Below are 16,241 nucleotides of genomic sequence, written 5' to 3'. Positions count from 1 at the left end.
CAGATTTGTAGAGTCCAAACAGACCTATCTGGTGTCCTCCACAGCCACCCTTCCCACCAGTCCCCACGCAGCCCCAGCACGGTCACACCAGCTTCCCTTCTTTACCTGCCTTCAAGGAGCTGTTGGAAATACTCCTGTTCTGCAGGAGTGTTTTGAGCACTGTTAAACTATCCTGGAAGTTGCTGGACTACACTCACCCTATGGAAATGCACTGAATTCAGTGACTTAAACCTGTAAGCTTCAACCACAGGACTCACAGCCTCTATATTCCCAGACACTCAGGAGAAAGTGTGGTAGGTTCCCACTGTAGTAATTTGCACACATAAGTTCCTGAGATGGCTCTTCTCACCTCCTCACAGCCTGAATCTCTCCCACATGCTGCCATAATTTTCTTCTTTGTCCCATATTGCATTGCTGGTCAACATGCAAAACTTCTGCTGCATACTGCAACGCATGCTAGGAGTTGCCAGATAAACTGGCTGGCAACCCCTGGCCACCTGTCCATCAGATACCACCTCTTCCTCCTCAGCTCCTGCTGTCCCACTCCCATCCACCCGTTTGCAAAGTGGTGACCCATGGCTGGGTTTCACGTGTGACTGTGGTGGGTGGACACTGGAAAGGCTCCATCAGGTGGTAAGCAAAACTGTGCTTGCTTTGTATGCCTTGAACGCACTGCGGGGCATGAGGACACTGAGCCTGCCAGTGCCTGGGCTGCTTCAGAAAGCCCTCACTCCTCTTCTAAGATAGATGGGAATATCATGTATGAGCCACAGTGGAGATGGAAGTGGTTCCGTCTCCAGTCCTTCTGATCAAACCAGCCCATGAGGAGCAGCAGGTGGGTTTGAATGTTCCCACAACCTCTTCTGCTTTTGCTCTGTCCCTGCCACCCTCCCAGCAAGGTTCTTGTGAAAGCCTGTGGAGTAACCAAAATATTATCAGGATGTTCCAGTTATTCTTGGCTGTCCAAGGGGGAGGTAACTGCACTTTCTGCATCCAATAATCTTCCATTGGCTTTTCTCATAATGATTAGCCAGTGTCAGTATCCGAGATGTCAGTATAGGGCCAGAGCTGAAAAGGTGGCATTTGGCCACTTTCTGCCACTTGGGACATACGGTTTTCCCCAGCTTTGCAGAGAAGTTGCTTTATGCTGATTACTAAGCTATTAGGTATGTAAGGCATAACTATAGCAAAAGGGGATTTCTGTGTGGGAGGAACAGTATGATTCAGATTGTCTCATCAGCCTTGCGAAACAAAATGTCCAGTCAACAGAATGCACTTTTGCAATATAGCCACTCATTTCTCTGCCTTTATTTTGTACACTTAGCCATAACCCTGGTGCACTGGGACCTGGGAATCAGCCTAGCAAGCTGCTGGAGGATTGGTCAAGGAAAGGGGAGTTTAAGGAAGCACCGAGTAATAATGTTTTCCTCACTTGGAGAAATGCGTGGAGCATGGGGAGGGGAAACAGGGAGCAAAAACTCTCCTCAAGCACCTGATTACCACCTCTTGTAACAGCTCCTTGAGACAGCTGGCATGGGAAAGTGGTAACAGGAATGCTATCCCAGCTTTGGAAACTCGCCTGCTTCACAATCAACCCAGTATCTGGAGCACAAACACGTGGCTGAATATTGCTCACACAAGCACCTACTGCACTGCACTGGTGGTTTAAAGGTGTTCATTAATGCAGCTGAGGTAAGAAGTTGGCCATTGCTGGATAACTGTTTTATAGCAGCCATCAGGAATGTACCACCCTGAGCTTTTCTGGGGTTGCAAAGGAGGATGGTAAGGGTAGAGGAAAAGCACTGTTTTCATTAAAAGATAATCTAAGTTGAGGATCTACCCGAGAGTGCCAACTGTCTTACAGGTAAAAATACTTCTTGGAACACTGTACTTATGCACTAAAACCAAAATCCTATCAGGATCCTTTTCCTCCCCAGAAAACTCAAATTTAAGGTAAAACGAAAGAATTCCTGATGTTTTAAGGTATGGAAGCTCACAGTGTAGATACCAGCCTGCCCTTCCCAATGATGCCCCTGAGAAAAATCCCAGCCATCCATAGCAGACAGTTCTACCTTCTCAGGGACCACAAAAAGCAGAATGCCTTAATCTCACTCACATGGGGACTGGGCCAACTCCAGCCCTCACTGTGAGTATATGAGTGAATTGTTTTAGCACATTCCTGACAAGACAAATGGCACACAGGAGGCAAATGCTCTTCACTCTTCTTAAAGGCTGGCTTGGAAAGCTAGAAGTTGCACACTGCTTGCGTGGTGTGCCAGCCTTGTATCCAAGTATCATTAAACGCAGAGCTAGTATGAGTCTTTGCATACTTTCCTAGGCTTCACGCATTCTTTCAAGTGTGTTACTAACGTAGGAATTGCACTACTGTGGATAAGTTTTTGTGAAGCCAGCTATAAGGCAGCGTGTGTGTGTTGTGTTTTCAGTACTTTAGCCACCCTGAAGAAAGAAGGGAAGAGGGCAGGCTGCAGCTTGCTTTCTTAATAACATGCAGAACCTTTAAAGCTCAGGTTACGGTAAGTATTTTGGCTCTAGGCTTCAGCTATGAAGCAAATAGCCCAAAGACTCTCCCTAGAACTATAATGGCAAACTCAGATAACGTCAGAAGTGCAATGATGGGGGGCAGCTGTGCCAAAAGAACATGCCGACTGCAGGATACTAAAAATTAAGCTTTTTAAGTAACAGATTTAAAGATCTCTTAGCTCAAAAGCATTGTCCCCAGCAGGCATCGCCTCACCTCCTTGTGGAAGCACCTTGAGGCTGAGACTTACCCCATTCCTTCTGTTACAGAGCACGGGTTCTACCTGATCATGGCTTTTGTGCTGTCCTCTCACATGCTGGCTTTGCGTGACAGGCTGGCTCTAGTGTGAGCTGGGCCTTTGGCAAGTGTTCTGCCAACCCCTGCAGCCCAAGGGAATGCTTTATGGAAGACCACACTGACCAGTTGTGGGGTCTGACCTGGCAGGGTATGAGAAAGCCCTTGTAATGTCTTAGCAGAGGGACTGAACTCTTGCAAGAGACCATGAGAAAACGTAACTCCCAAGGAAACAAGCACACACAATACATGACAAACCCCAAAACACAAGTCTGAAGGTGTCAAGGGTTTTCCTACTGAGTTTCATAAGGGAGTGCAATTAGGCCTTATAAAGCCTATCTTTGGCCATGCTGCAAGTGATTTAATGGGGCAATATCCAGTAAACAGAGAAATTAAATTATGCCAGGATGAGGAGGCCATCCTTTTCAGAGCCCCTGAACTGTCCTCCAACTGGCAGCACTTCCGTTTTCCAGATCCATATGCAACATGATGGTTCAGGGCCTTCCTAGAAATGAAAAGGCCTATTCTTCCTCACCTTCCTCTTTCAGTGAAAACATATATGATGAGAAACCACATGCACACACACGTGGGCTGGTGTGAGCCCCAGTGTGGGCACAGATGGTGTGCCTGAATGAATGGACACACAGAGGTCTCTGTGTAGGTAAGAATGTTTACCATGTGCGGTGCTGGGAAGAGCACGCATGATTCCAGCTAAAACCCACAAGGTTGGCTCTAAGATGTTATAATGTAAAGATCCCTTCTCATGTGTCAGAGCCTTAAAGTTCTGTGCCGTTGGGATGGTGTCACCTGGAGTTCAAAGATGAGAGAGGCTGCAGGTAGGAAGCAATTTCTGAATCCATTTGTGCAGTGGATTTCTGCGAATATGATTCAGGTGCAGCAGCCAAGGCCTTCAGATCCCAGTGAGTCCTTTTTTCATCTGATTTTCTAATTAATGCCTGTTTTACAGAGCAGTAAACAAATCAACACCTTGCCCTAGCTGGGCATGTGCCCCAGGTCCCTGTTTTGCCCAAGGCAAAATGTCTTCACTGCAGTTTCAGGTAGGCAGATTCAATCCTGGAAGTATCTGGCACTTTACGTTAAACTACGTACTGGCCACAGGGGTCAACATGTTAAGATCAGCTTCAGCAGAGCTCTATTGTCTCAGGGCTGTCTGTTTGGAGCATGCCTGCAGGAATTATACAAAGGATCATGTGGGCCATTTCCCCCACGTGAAAGAAATGCAGACCAGGCTAGGGAAGCTGCGTATGAAACAGAAACTAAGGGCATACCGGAAAATAGCATAGCAGATGCTTAAGCTAACTTCACCTTTAATATTCTGCAGTTGTTTAAGGAGACAGCAACAGGAGCTTTGCCATTGATATGAGCGAAACGTTATTTTAAAACATTTGTATGAGGAAAAAAACGTATTTTTGAAGACATTATCTGAAGAAATCATTCATTTAATTTCTGATCCAGCAGAATTCCATCATATTTTGCTTCAGATGTCATCTTTTCTCCTTTACTATTCCCACTCAAGGATGATACATTTTTTGATGGGCAAGTAGTACACTTTTTCACTCTCTGCTGGCATCTCTAAGATCTCCCATTCCAGACTTACTATTATGGTGATTTCTAGCGTAAGCAAAATCAACAGCTTCCTCTCTTTTCTTTCTTTCTGGCCTAAGGCATTCTAGAAAGCCCAGGTGCCCTGGTGGCCAGCCCCTTGATGGTGCCCAAAAGGGCTTGCCTCTTGTTGTTAGCTCTGTCCAAGGATTTTTGCCTGCGCTCTGCTATGTGTAAGTCAGTAATTCTCGGTTCTTCCCACTCACTTTGTCCCCTCTGCTCCTGTGATTTACCGAAAGTTGGAAGGCTGCAGGTGGAGGCAAGATCCTCCCCAGCTTTCCCTTTGGCAGGTTTTGCTGCCTTTGAGGACATGGCTGGTCTTTGTGAGGGTGGACGCTCAGAGAAGGGCTGAAACGGGTGTTCTCCAACCTTGGCCTGGATGGGAAAGACGATTCTGTCAGAGGTTTCTTTTCACAAGACTGTATGCCTAGTTTTTGCTCAGGTTTCTTGCAGCTGGATGGTTCATGCACACTTATGAATTGTTGGTTATATATAAACCCCTATGCTTTCTGAAGCTCAGGTGACTTTTACTGTTTAACTCCCCTTCTGAACAACTTAGCAGTGGAAAAAAAGCCCAACAACCCACAAATCCATGCCACTCTGGGCACCTCTGCTCTTACAATTGACACCTTCCCTCTACTGCTGGGTTAAGACCACTGCAAGTGGGAATTCCTTCTCCTAAATTAATTAACTCTGTATTGTTATTGCCTTTGATGTACTGCCATAGGAACAGGAGCAGGCACTGGAAAACTTCCATTTGTGTGTATTTCTTACGCAAACAGCTCTGGACAGAATATTAAAGGGATCGTTTAGAAGATGGTGGACAGAAACAGTCCCCTTCCAGAGCTGATGCTCACTATGGAAACTGCATGGAATGGTTACAGACCTCTAGTGGCTCGGTTTATATAGCTCTTCTGGCCCCCTAACTGCTGACCAGCACAGTATTTTGGTAAACTATATAGAGATTTCCCATGAGGATTACAACACGGTGTCATTTCATCTTGTCTGCATTTCCCATCCCGTTGTCTGTTTATTTTCCTCTGTCCCACATTGCTGAGAGATTTCACAATTGGAAGCCTGCTATAAATTGTGACACAGAGTTAAAGGACTTCAGTGTTTGCTCTCTGCTATGGCTTTTTTTTTTCCAAGGCACATAGGGTTAGCCACCTCTTTAAAATGTCTTCTTTCTTTTCTATTTATATACTGATGTTTGTAAAAGCTGCCTTTAGAAACTTAAGAAGTTAAGAGAGAGAGTATTTCTGTCCTTCCTGCCTGTATTCTTTTCCACTTATCTTCCACTGAATTCCTAGAGAAACACACATTTTTGGAAGTGCTTGCAGCAAATGCTCTTTAGCAAGCTCTGTCCCTAATGGCCCATGGGGGCTCCAAATAAAAAACAACTGCTCGCATTTCTATTCCCTAGCGTGTGAGCCACTGTGGCAGCTTTAGCACTGCTAGTGCCAGCTGTGTCACTGGTGCCAGGGCTGCGGGCTGAGCTGGCCTCTGCTTCCCACCAAAATGGAAGCAAGAAGTCTTGAATTATATAGAGGAGGACATCCAGCTCTGCTTGGCTCTGTAGGAGGCTGCAATCAGCAGGCAATCCTTTTAATAGTCATAGTGACAGAGTTTCAGTATCACAGACTGTCTTACCCTGATCAATGCTTTCAAGGTTAGTGTCACATATCATCATCACGTAAGGACTAGAGACATTTAAATGCAAGATAACACACGCAGGACTATAATCTCATAATCCTAGGATGTCCCAGTCTTTAGTGACTTTATCTGCCACTGCAACCTTTTTCCTTGGAACCAGAAAGCAGCGCACACAGCTCCTGCAGGAGTGCTCTTGGCTCTCCCTTGCAAATGAGAGCATTATAAACCACAAAAATGGAGCACCTGCAATGCTCCACCACATTGGTCTTGCTTCCTCCAGCAGCCAGGAGAGAATCAGGGATTTTTATGGCTGAAAAGGGTCTCAGAAGATCGCTTAGTCTGGACTCATGTCCCAAGGCAGCATCGTTATACTTACATTACTCTTGGCAAATGTTTGTCTAACCTCTTCCTAAACATAGGATGGTGATTCCACACCCTCCTCAGATACTTCTGTGTGTCATTAGCCTTACTGCTTGCTGCCTTCTAACACCCAACCTCAGCCTCCTTTTTTGTAATTTAAGCTTATTACTTGTCCTCTCCATCATGGATATGGAGAACAATTATACCCTTTTTTTCCCGGCCACCTTTCACATATTTGACAGGGGTAACCCTATCTCCCTCATTCTCTGTGGACATAGTCCGTTAAATAAGTAAGGAAGGAGTGGTTTTCATGGCATCAGTCTATTTTCAGATATAGAATCATAGAATGGTTTGGGTTGGAAGGGACCTTAAGATCATATCATGATATTCTCTATTCCATTATACAAGCTGGTCATAACCCCCTTAAATCATAGAATCATAGAATGGTTAGGGTTGGAAAGGACCTTAAGATCATCTAGTTCCAGCCCCCCTGCCATGGGCAGGGACACCCTACGCTAAATCATATCATCCAAGGCCTTGTCCAACCTGGCCTTGAACACTGCCAGGGAGAGAGCATTCACAGCTTCCCTGGGCAACCTATTCCAGTGCCTCACCACCCTAACAGGAAAGAACTTCTTCCTTATATCCAATCTAAACTTCCTCTGTTTAAGTTTTAACCCGTTACCCCTTGTCCTGTCACTACAGTCCCTAATGAAGAGTCCCTCCCCAGCATCCCTATAGGCCCCCTTCAGATACTGGAAGGCTGCTATGAGGTCTCCACACAGCCTTCTCTTCTCCAGGCTGAACAGCCCCAACTTCCTCAGCCTGTCTTCATATGGGAGGTGCTCCAGTCCCCTGATCATCCTTGTGGCCCTTCTCTGGACTTGTTCAACAGTTCCATGTCCTTTTTATGTTGAGGACACCAGAACTGCACACAATACTCCAGGTGAGGTCTCACAAGAGCAGAGTAGAGGGGCAGGATCACCTCCTTTGACCTGCTGGTCACGCTCCTTTTGATGCAGCCCAGGATACAGTTGGCTTTCTGGGCTGCAAGTGCACACTGCAGCCGGCTCATGTTCATTTTCTCATCGACCAACACCCCCAAGTCCTTCTCCGCAGGGCTGCTCTGAATCTCTTCTCTGCCCAACCTGTAGCTGTGCCTGGGAATGCTCCGACCCAGGTGTAGGACCTTGCACTTCGCATGGTTAAACTTCATGAGGTTGGCATCAGCCCACCTCACAAGCATGTTGAGGTCCCTCTGGATGGCATTCCTTCCCTCCAGGGTATCAACCGAACCACACAGCTTGGTGTCATCAGCAAACTTGCTGAGGGCGCACTCAATCCCACTGTCCATGTCAGCAGCAAAGATGTTGAACAAGACCGGTCCCAACACCGATCCCTGAGGGACACCACTCGTTACTGGTCTCCAGCTGCACATTGAGCCATTGACCACAACTCTTTGTGTGTGGCCATCCAGCCAGGTCTTTATCCACTGAGTGCTCCATCCATCAAATTGATGTCTCTCCAATTTAGAGACAAGGATGTCATGCGGGATGGTGTCGAACGCTTTGCACAAGTCCAGGTAGATGACATCAGCTGCTCTACCCCTGTCCATCAGTTCCGTGGCCCCATCACAGAAGGCCACCAGATTGGTCAGGCAGGATTTCCCCTTAGTGAAGCCATGCTGGCTGTCACCAAGCACCTTGTTGTTTTTCATGTGCCTTAGCATGCCTTCCAGGAGAATCTGCTCCAAGATTTTGCCAGGCACAGAGGTGAGACTGACTGGTCTGTAATTCCCCGGGTCATCCATTTTCCCCTTCTTGACAATGGGGGTTATATTTCCCTTTTTCCAGTCATCAGGAGCTTCACCTGACTGCCATGATTTTTCAAATATGATGGCCAGTGGCTTAGCAACTTCATTCGCCAGCTCCTTCAGGACCCGCAGATGGATTTCATCAGGACCCATGGACTTGTGCACTTTCAGATTTTTAAGATGGTCTCGAATCAGATCCTCTCCTACAGTGGGCGCAAGGTCTTCATTCTCACAGTCCCTGCATCTGCCTTCCAAGACTTGGGTGGTGCAAAGCCTTTGCCAGTGAAGACCAAGGCAAAGAAGTCATTCAGAACCTCAGCCTTCTCCAAATCAGACTGATCCAAGCAGTGTAGACTCCCAAGCAACTTTTCTTGATCCATCTTTCCCTTTTTTAGCATAATTAATAAGTATTCTCTGTGTGGTTCTCCAATCAGTATTGCATCAGCCTAGACCCGCTCCATCTACTACAGGTTCCCTCAGTTAATTTGCTGAGGAGTATCGTGTTGCAATGTGACGAAAGCCTCACCACCATCAAAATACAGCACTACTATCGCTTCTCCCTTATCAAGGAGTTGTTTTCATTCTGTCATGAAAGGAAATTTGACCCGTTTTCCACAATTTGTTTTTGACAAATCTCTGCTGGCCTTTATTCATCTCTTTGTTTTGTTTTAGGTGCTTACCGAAGTTTGATTGTTTGTTCCAGTATTTTTTCCAGGAATTGAAGTTAAGCTGAACAATTTGTAATCCCTGGCTCCTCCTTTTTTTCCCTTTTAAAATCAGGAACTACGTCTGCACTTTTCCAGACTTCCAAGTATGATCTCTGGGCTGTGTAACATCCCAGAAGCCAGGTGAGGTGATGCCTAGAGCTTTTGTGGTTAAATAACTGGCTGGAGCAATTACCCTACGGTTACATTCATCTGGCCCAACTGACTTAAACACTATCTGAAGGATCTTCTGATCCAGTCTTTGTTATAGTTTTGTGATCTCCCCCCACCCCCGACATTGATTGCAGTATTTGTCTGAAGCAATAACATGCACAAAAGGTATGAAACACACTGGGACTCTAGCCATGAACTGTCAATAGCCTTTCTTCCTCACTGGAGTTACCTGGGTCTCCCTCTTGCTGCTAAAGTAGTGATAGGAAAGCTACTTCTTACTTTAAAGTCTCTTTCTAATTGGATTCCATTTTGCTGCTTGACCTTTGTGATTTTGTCCTCACTTACCTAGCCCAGCTTCTGCATGCTTTTTTTCCCTGAGGCTGAGACCAAAAAAGAGCTGATGATTTCTCCAAGTTGATTTACATCTGCCATGAAGATTCTGGGTTTTGGATAGCCAATACTTGTTGCTGTTCTCTCCAAGGTGCTTTCTACATGATTAAAACTTCTCCCTAGCCGAAGGTTCGGGATGATATGCCTTTAATTACCAAGTAAGTGGTGGTTTACCTTGGTCTAGGAAGGGTCAGAAGCCTGACCTTTGTTTCCACCTCTTACCAACTTTAAGGCTCCGCCTGGGATCATTCAGTGTCTGCTGGTCAGTTTTGGTTTAACCTTGTGTCCTTATTGTAAGAGGTGGGTGCAAATCACAAGGTGTTCTGACCCAGACCTGAACTTTACATAGTCCCAAATGCTAGAAATGTTTACATTCATCTCAAGTTCATCTCAACTGCTCATCAGAAATACACCTTTTCCCATTTGGGTACTTTTTTTGCTGGCTTCCCTCTCAGCTGATCATGAGGGCAGAACAGACTGGGCTGAGGAAGTGGGGAACATGTTTGTGTTTGTGTACATATGAAAAACCCAAAATTCACTAGTCACGTAACCCTCCTAAACTCCTCCCTGCACAGAAACTCCAGCTTACCTTCTGTCGTCACATACCCTTCTCATCAGTAACTCGAGCTCGTTGCTTGAGGAAGCTGAAGCAGCAATGCTGTAAATACAGCACTGTTACACTGCTATAATGGTGCTCTTTCAAAAGAGCAGCATAGGCAGCCAAAAGGGGAAGGAGTTCAGGCAGTCTTTCTGTTGCCCAAGAGGAAGTGAATTTCAGATAGTGCTTCAGTTCCCTTTAATTATGATTCACCATAAATGAACAGCTAAAACATCATTTGATAGTAAGGCCATACAAGCAGGGACTTCCAGAAGCACAGGCACAAAGGAAAAGGCAGAGAAAGCTGGCCCCTTGCCTAGCTGTGAGTCGCCTTCCTTCCCATTCTGCAGCTTTTGTTTTTAGGGTTCCTGTGCGTTTTGCAGTGTCAGCCAGTTGTCAGACAGGAGAAGACAGCCTTGCATGGGCTTTAGTTAAGCATGAGACCCCAGGCCCCTCCTAGACCCTAGGCTGGGACATGTTCACTACTGCTAACTGCTGTTAAACCAAAGCAATGACCTAAATTGTAAATCAAGTAACAGAATATGCCGCTGATTAAACTGTGATATATAGGAACTTACACAGTATTTATAGATTGTTAGAGGTTAACACTAGAAGGAGCAAACCATAATGGCTGTCTTGGACTCCTCTAACAGAGTTGTTATCCAACCTTAACACAGCAATTTTCCATGGTAGAAAAAATACTTTCTCTCAGCCTGGGCAAATTGCACCAATGGCACAGTACCTCCTGATCAGCCACTCTTCATGTGATTTCTGGTCTGAATTTGGTGTGCTTTCAGCCTCTGGATCTTGTTTTGTCTTGTCTTACTTCTTCCCCATGTCAATATGCATAAATCATGTGTGACCCATCTGTAAGGAGCCTGATAGCACAGAGGCACGAAATGTATCACATTTAAAAAGTAAGAGAGCATGACAGAGACATTTCCAGCTTTGATAAGGAATCATTGGAGAATACTTGACAAGAAAGAAGAAAAAAAAAACACTATGCTTGGAAAAAGGGAGAGGTGTGTCTTGTTAAGCTGGGAAAGAGATGGAGGGGGCATCAAACAACAGACAAGTTCCTTGACTGTCTTGCACTTTACCACTGTTTAACACCAGGTGCAAAATGGGTAGAAAATGACATTAAACCAGATTGTGGTGTAGGGTAATGGATAATCCGAAGTTTTTCCCTAAGAGTACATCCCACTATCTAAAGCTATATTTATGTGAGGAATGCATTTACTGATTCAGGTTATATTAGCAAAACCAGTGTGGTTGCTAGCATGGCTCAGCCAGGCAAAGTAAGGGGCAACAGTGGCATCCCCCCACCCCACCTTATCTCATCATACCTTTGGCTACAGTCCTGCTGGCAAAAGCTGCGATAGAAAGATTGGAGGAAGGAGAAATGAGAGTGGAGGATGTGCTAGATGCCAAACACCTGATTCCTCTTCAGAGAGAATCCCTCCACAAGAAAAGCATTGTCTTGCAACAGCCTGCAGAAGGGTGGGCTGATACCTGAAAGAGATTAGAACAGTAAAGCTGCACTCAGGCTGAGCTGCCATGTGGAAAATCCATCACTCTCCATGCAGCAAGGGTCCCTATAAGCTCCTATAGCTGGAGGGGAGGGGATATGACTAGAAGTAGGGGGAGAGATTAACAAAAACATATTTGCACATTTAAAGGCTGACCTTATCTTTGGAAATAGCTAACTTCATCCCTTGCAGTAGAATTGAGCAGTCCATGTGCCTCACCTGCACAGCAAGAGGGGAATTTTGGCCAGAGGGAGGTATTAAGGTGGGGAGAAAGACCTCCAGGCAAGGAAGGTTAACATAATTATTTACAATAATGGATTGCTGTTTAATAAGAGCTATGAGGTGGCTTCCCAAAAACAAACGGGTCTCCTTTAGGGGCTGTGGAAGAAACTATCAAGTGAAACCAGCAAGAATCTGTGTCCTAGCTGAGGCTGTCAGAGTTTTGCAGGGAAAACTGCTGTTTGCCACCACTGCCCCCTCCCCAGCCCAGAGCTGTGCTGGCCAGCAGGAGCACAGCTGTCCACCCCTTTCTGCCCCCGCAAGAAGAAAAGCTTCATATTGAGGTGAGTGCTCATCTCATGGCTCTCATGAGTAAGAGTATGTGTGGGGCAGGCTCTTATTTCTGCTCTGTGATACATCATTCATACGGACCCTCAAAATACAGCTCTGACAAGCAATCTGGATAATTCTCAGGTTGAAGGAGAGAATGCACTGTCAGTTTCTGCACTCTGCCACTGTCCTTGTTGCCAATGAGGAATTAAACCCTACGCTGGTTTCTTCTGCTGAACGCAGACCTTCTGACAGGCTTCCCTATCAGCCTGCAGCCTCTCGTGTTCTCTAGCTCTTCAAGATATCTGTGCTCACAGAGACATGCTGTGGCGGGACTCCTTGTTCTCCTGAGGCAGCAAACACTGGCCACAGTCAAAGGAAAGGCACTTGCCAGAGATCCCAAGGACAGAACTGTGTGAGGTTTTGCTCGGCAGCACTTTGTTTCAATGTGCGAATCCCTCTGAATCATATGCTTGCTCTGGTTTTGTAAAAGCTGGTGCAGATCAAACAAAGTAAGCAACACTGTTTCCAAGGCAAACATTCCATGTTTGCATTCAGATTTGACCTCTATTGTCTCCGAGGTGCATGAGTCTTACTTAACTTTTATCTTGCTACTCCTCAGGAGGCTGGATGAGCTGAGAGGACACAGTAATGGGCTATGGGACCTCTCTCACCTGCAGCCTTCATTTCTAAACAGCAGCCTTGGCTGAGGCTCCAGCTTGCTTTACAAATATTTAAAGGGCTGTTTTACACAAACTCTCAGGAAAACAGTTGTACGTTTGTTGCTACCTAACATTTTGGAAGGAAGCGAAGCTGCCACCGCTACTTTGATAAAAGAGTTCTCCATCACGGGGGTGGCAGGAAAAAGGGGGTGAAATAAGACAACTCTTCTCAGCTTGCTTCAATTTAATGAGCTCCTAAAGGAGCCTTATTGTTCACCCTGTGCTTTCCTCCATTGTGAACTTCTCAGCCTCATCAAAAAGAGCTTCTTTTCTTCTTTTTTTTTTTTTTAACTTTTTTTTTCCCCTTTAACTCAGGCTCTGTTTGATCAGCCCTTTCCCCTTTTTTTCCACAATCCCCCACATCACGCTGGAACTGGTACCAGTGGAGCATGTCGGCATGCCCTAGCAACACAGAGATTAAGGGAACTACCAGCTCCAGAGGACAGGCTGGTTTGGACTTACTAATTAACTGCAATGAAAGAAGTGAAAGAGAACAGCCCTTTCTTTGGGGTAGAAGAGGCACTAGAGGTGGATAAAGGAGTTCAGCTAAAAGAAAGTCTCCCTCCCCCAAAACACGTCAACATTCAGACCGATCCTTTCCTAATAAGACTTTGTGTACGTATGGAGTTTGTATGGATGGGGAAAGGCTGACAGCAGTCAAAGCCTGATGCAGAAAAACACAGGTCGGACTGAAGTCAAACCGCGGCTGACCCAGCCTCGTGTGCAGTGCTCTCAGATGGCTGGGACCCATGCATCAGGTCCAGATGCTGCATCCAGAAAAGGATGTGCACATGCAGAGGCAGGGCTCCCATGCAGGGAGAAAGGCTGGACCCTCCAGGGGTTTGCAATGAGACATGGGCAGGCCTGTCCCCTTCAATCCTTGGCAACCTCCTGCAGCCCAACTTTACTGACCGTACCCCTGAACATCAGGCCACAGGCTCCCTTCACACCAAACCCTGGTCAGAGCCTGTCTGTTTTTAGTCAGCCATAGCCTCTGCTGGTAAGTCTTTTCTGAATTATGAAATACTTGCAGCGTGTGTCTCTTCCCTCACTGTTTTTTAACCGTTACTTTTTGGGTTGCTGCTTATGGGTGTTTTGCCCTGGGCTGGGCATGGAAGTGAAACTGCTGAAATTCCTGCAAGCAGGGCAGGGTGGCCGGTGTTTCTGGCCCCAGCAGGAAGCACCAGATATGATGACAGGCAGCAGCTTCTGGTAATTCTCCAGCCCATTTCACTAATCCATAAAGCCTTACCCAGACTAGGTGAGTTTTTAACAATCTGCAGCTTGGTGGCCTATCCAAACCAAACACGCATCTCCTCGCGTGTGCTCCAGTAAGTCAGCTGGGATGGGGTCCTGCTTATGTCCCAGGCAGACAAAAAAGGGGAAGCCTGGCCACAGGGGATGCCCCACTGTGGCGTGGCTGCTGAGTTGGTCTCCAGTGCTGGTGTGTTCCCCATTTCACTCAGCAAATCCTGTATACCTTCCTGCAGAGAGCACCTTCCCAGAGCAGCAAAACCTCCGCGGGGGAGACAAACCGGAACCCAGAAGCTTCATTTTCCAATCAAACACAAGAAACACCATCCTACCGCTCAGGATCCCCAGCCTTTGCCAATGCCTGCCATGGCCCAAGGGGATGGAGGCACCACATGGGTTTCCACCCTCCTGATGCACGGTGGCTGAAGCAGGTGGCAAGGCCATGGTGGTGGGATTGTTGCAGGAGGATGGAGCAGGTGAGCGGGTTGATGGTCCCTGCCGCTCCCCTGGGAGGTGCCGCGTCCTGTGTTGAGCACAACAAGATGCAATGCAGGGTACAGCATGTTACTAGCCCAGGAAGGGTTAGATGACTAAATAGCTCTTCTCCACCTCTGCTGCTGGCGAGAGATGTACTGTAGTCACTGAAAACTTTCCTGAAACAAATGCCACGAGAAGGGAACTGTGAAATCCCGTGCCTCAGTCTGAAAGATGTTTTTCCCCAAGTAAAGCCATGAAAAAACGGTACTATCTTACAAAACAGAACCGTGCCTTGGCATATTTAGCTTTGGATCTGCTGGTATTAGAGACAAAGTCAGATTTTATTACTTTTTATTTCTCTTCGCCCTGCAGCACCAACACAGACAAGCCATGCAAATTAACTGCACAATCTCTTCTTTCTTGAGCACCAGAAGTGATTTCTATCTTTGTTTTTACTGCATACTGATTCAACCCTAACCTTGCTAACATACCATAGGCCATATAAAGTGTCTTGTAGCTTCATGAAACTTGCGTATTTTATTCTTCATTCAGGCGTGCTGCTTTCCAGAGTTAATCTCTATGGACTTCAGTTAAATTTGTGTGGCCTGCCGTTGATTTCACCCTCTTAAATTTTGCAGGACCTTGCCATACATGTTTGTATGTGATTGTTTTTCAGCGCTGTAAAGACCTGTGCTTGAAATCTGCTACTGCCTGCAACGTTCTGGTGCCTGGGAAGGGAGGAGGTGCTCCAGAGCTGCAGGTCCCCAGTGGGAACACAGAAGGGTTAACTGGCTGCTGCCTGCAGAGACTGTTTCATGGGACTCTTCAGATTTTAAATGCTGAGAAGGGACATGAAACAATAATCCCCTAGAGAACATGCTGAATAATTCAAGGTTAGTTAAAAATAAATAAATAAAAAAAGTAACAACTTTAAAATATTTTGCTGTTAACAGTTTAGCCTTTCTTAATATAGCTTGGAGGAGCAGGCTGCTTTCCAAAAGGCCTTGTTATGGTATTTAATGAACCCTAGGGACCATTACACTATAAATATGCATCATATTTGTACAGATGCATTGGGCAACGTGTTGCAATGCTAGGGTTAAAAGTCATTTCCACAGATTCCCAACCAAGATAAACTCATCCACACCCCCGAGGTGAGTAGTAGTTAAACCTGTGTTTGTATAAAGAAGGCAGTCAGGCTTTCCAGCACCTGGAAAATGGGCAGGCTTATCTCTTGGTTATCTCTCACGTTCCGCTTTTATGTGTAAATTTGTCTCCTGGAGCAGTAATCGGTTGTCAGTGTCCTCTCTGTCTCAGGGCCCCTCACTGAAGGCCAGCATCTCCTCCACCTGCAGGCAGCAGCAGCAGCCATCTCACCATGCCTCCGGAGGGAATGCTTTAGGTTGGTCCCCCCCAAACCACCAGGACCCACCAGCCAGGGCTGGACAAAAGCTCTTTCCAGATGGCATATGCATAGATGATTAAGACCCATTTTAAACTGCTGCTTGGCTTAACTAAACTAATACCCAGGTAATGGAATATTCTAATAGAACCTGAATTAA

The 16,241-nt window shown here is 46.2% G+C and overlaps 1 protein-coding gene across 1 annotated transcript in view; it reads left to right on the top strand.

Annotated features, from left to right (window-relative positions):
• RAD51B (RAD51 paralog B) overlaps positions 1-15,838 on the top strand; it is a 455,666-nt gene extending 439,828 nt beyond the window's left edge. Inside the window, exon 11 of the mRNA XM_062619224.1 lies at positions 15,356-15,838. Within this exon, the coding sequence (XP_062475208.1) occupies positions 15,356-15,363 (8 nt within the window). The 3' untranslated portion in view covers positions 15,364-15,838. The remainder of the gene's footprint in view (positions 1-15,355) is intronic.
• Positions 15,839-16,241: the final 403 nt, after the last annotated feature.

This window comes from Pezoporus occidentalis, unplaced genomic scaffold, assembly GCF_034315485.1.
Source record: "Pezoporus occidentalis ecotype Australia unplaced genomic scaffold, CSIRO_AGI_Poc_V1 ctg21, whole genome shotgun sequence".
In the NCBI taxonomy this organism is placed as follows: domain Eukaryota; kingdom Metazoa; phylum Chordata; class Aves; order Psittaciformes; family Psittacidae; genus Pezoporus; species Pezoporus occidentalis.
The sequence above is the reverse complement of the archived record's forward strand: the minus strand, read 5'-3'. Positions and strand labels throughout refer to the sequence as shown.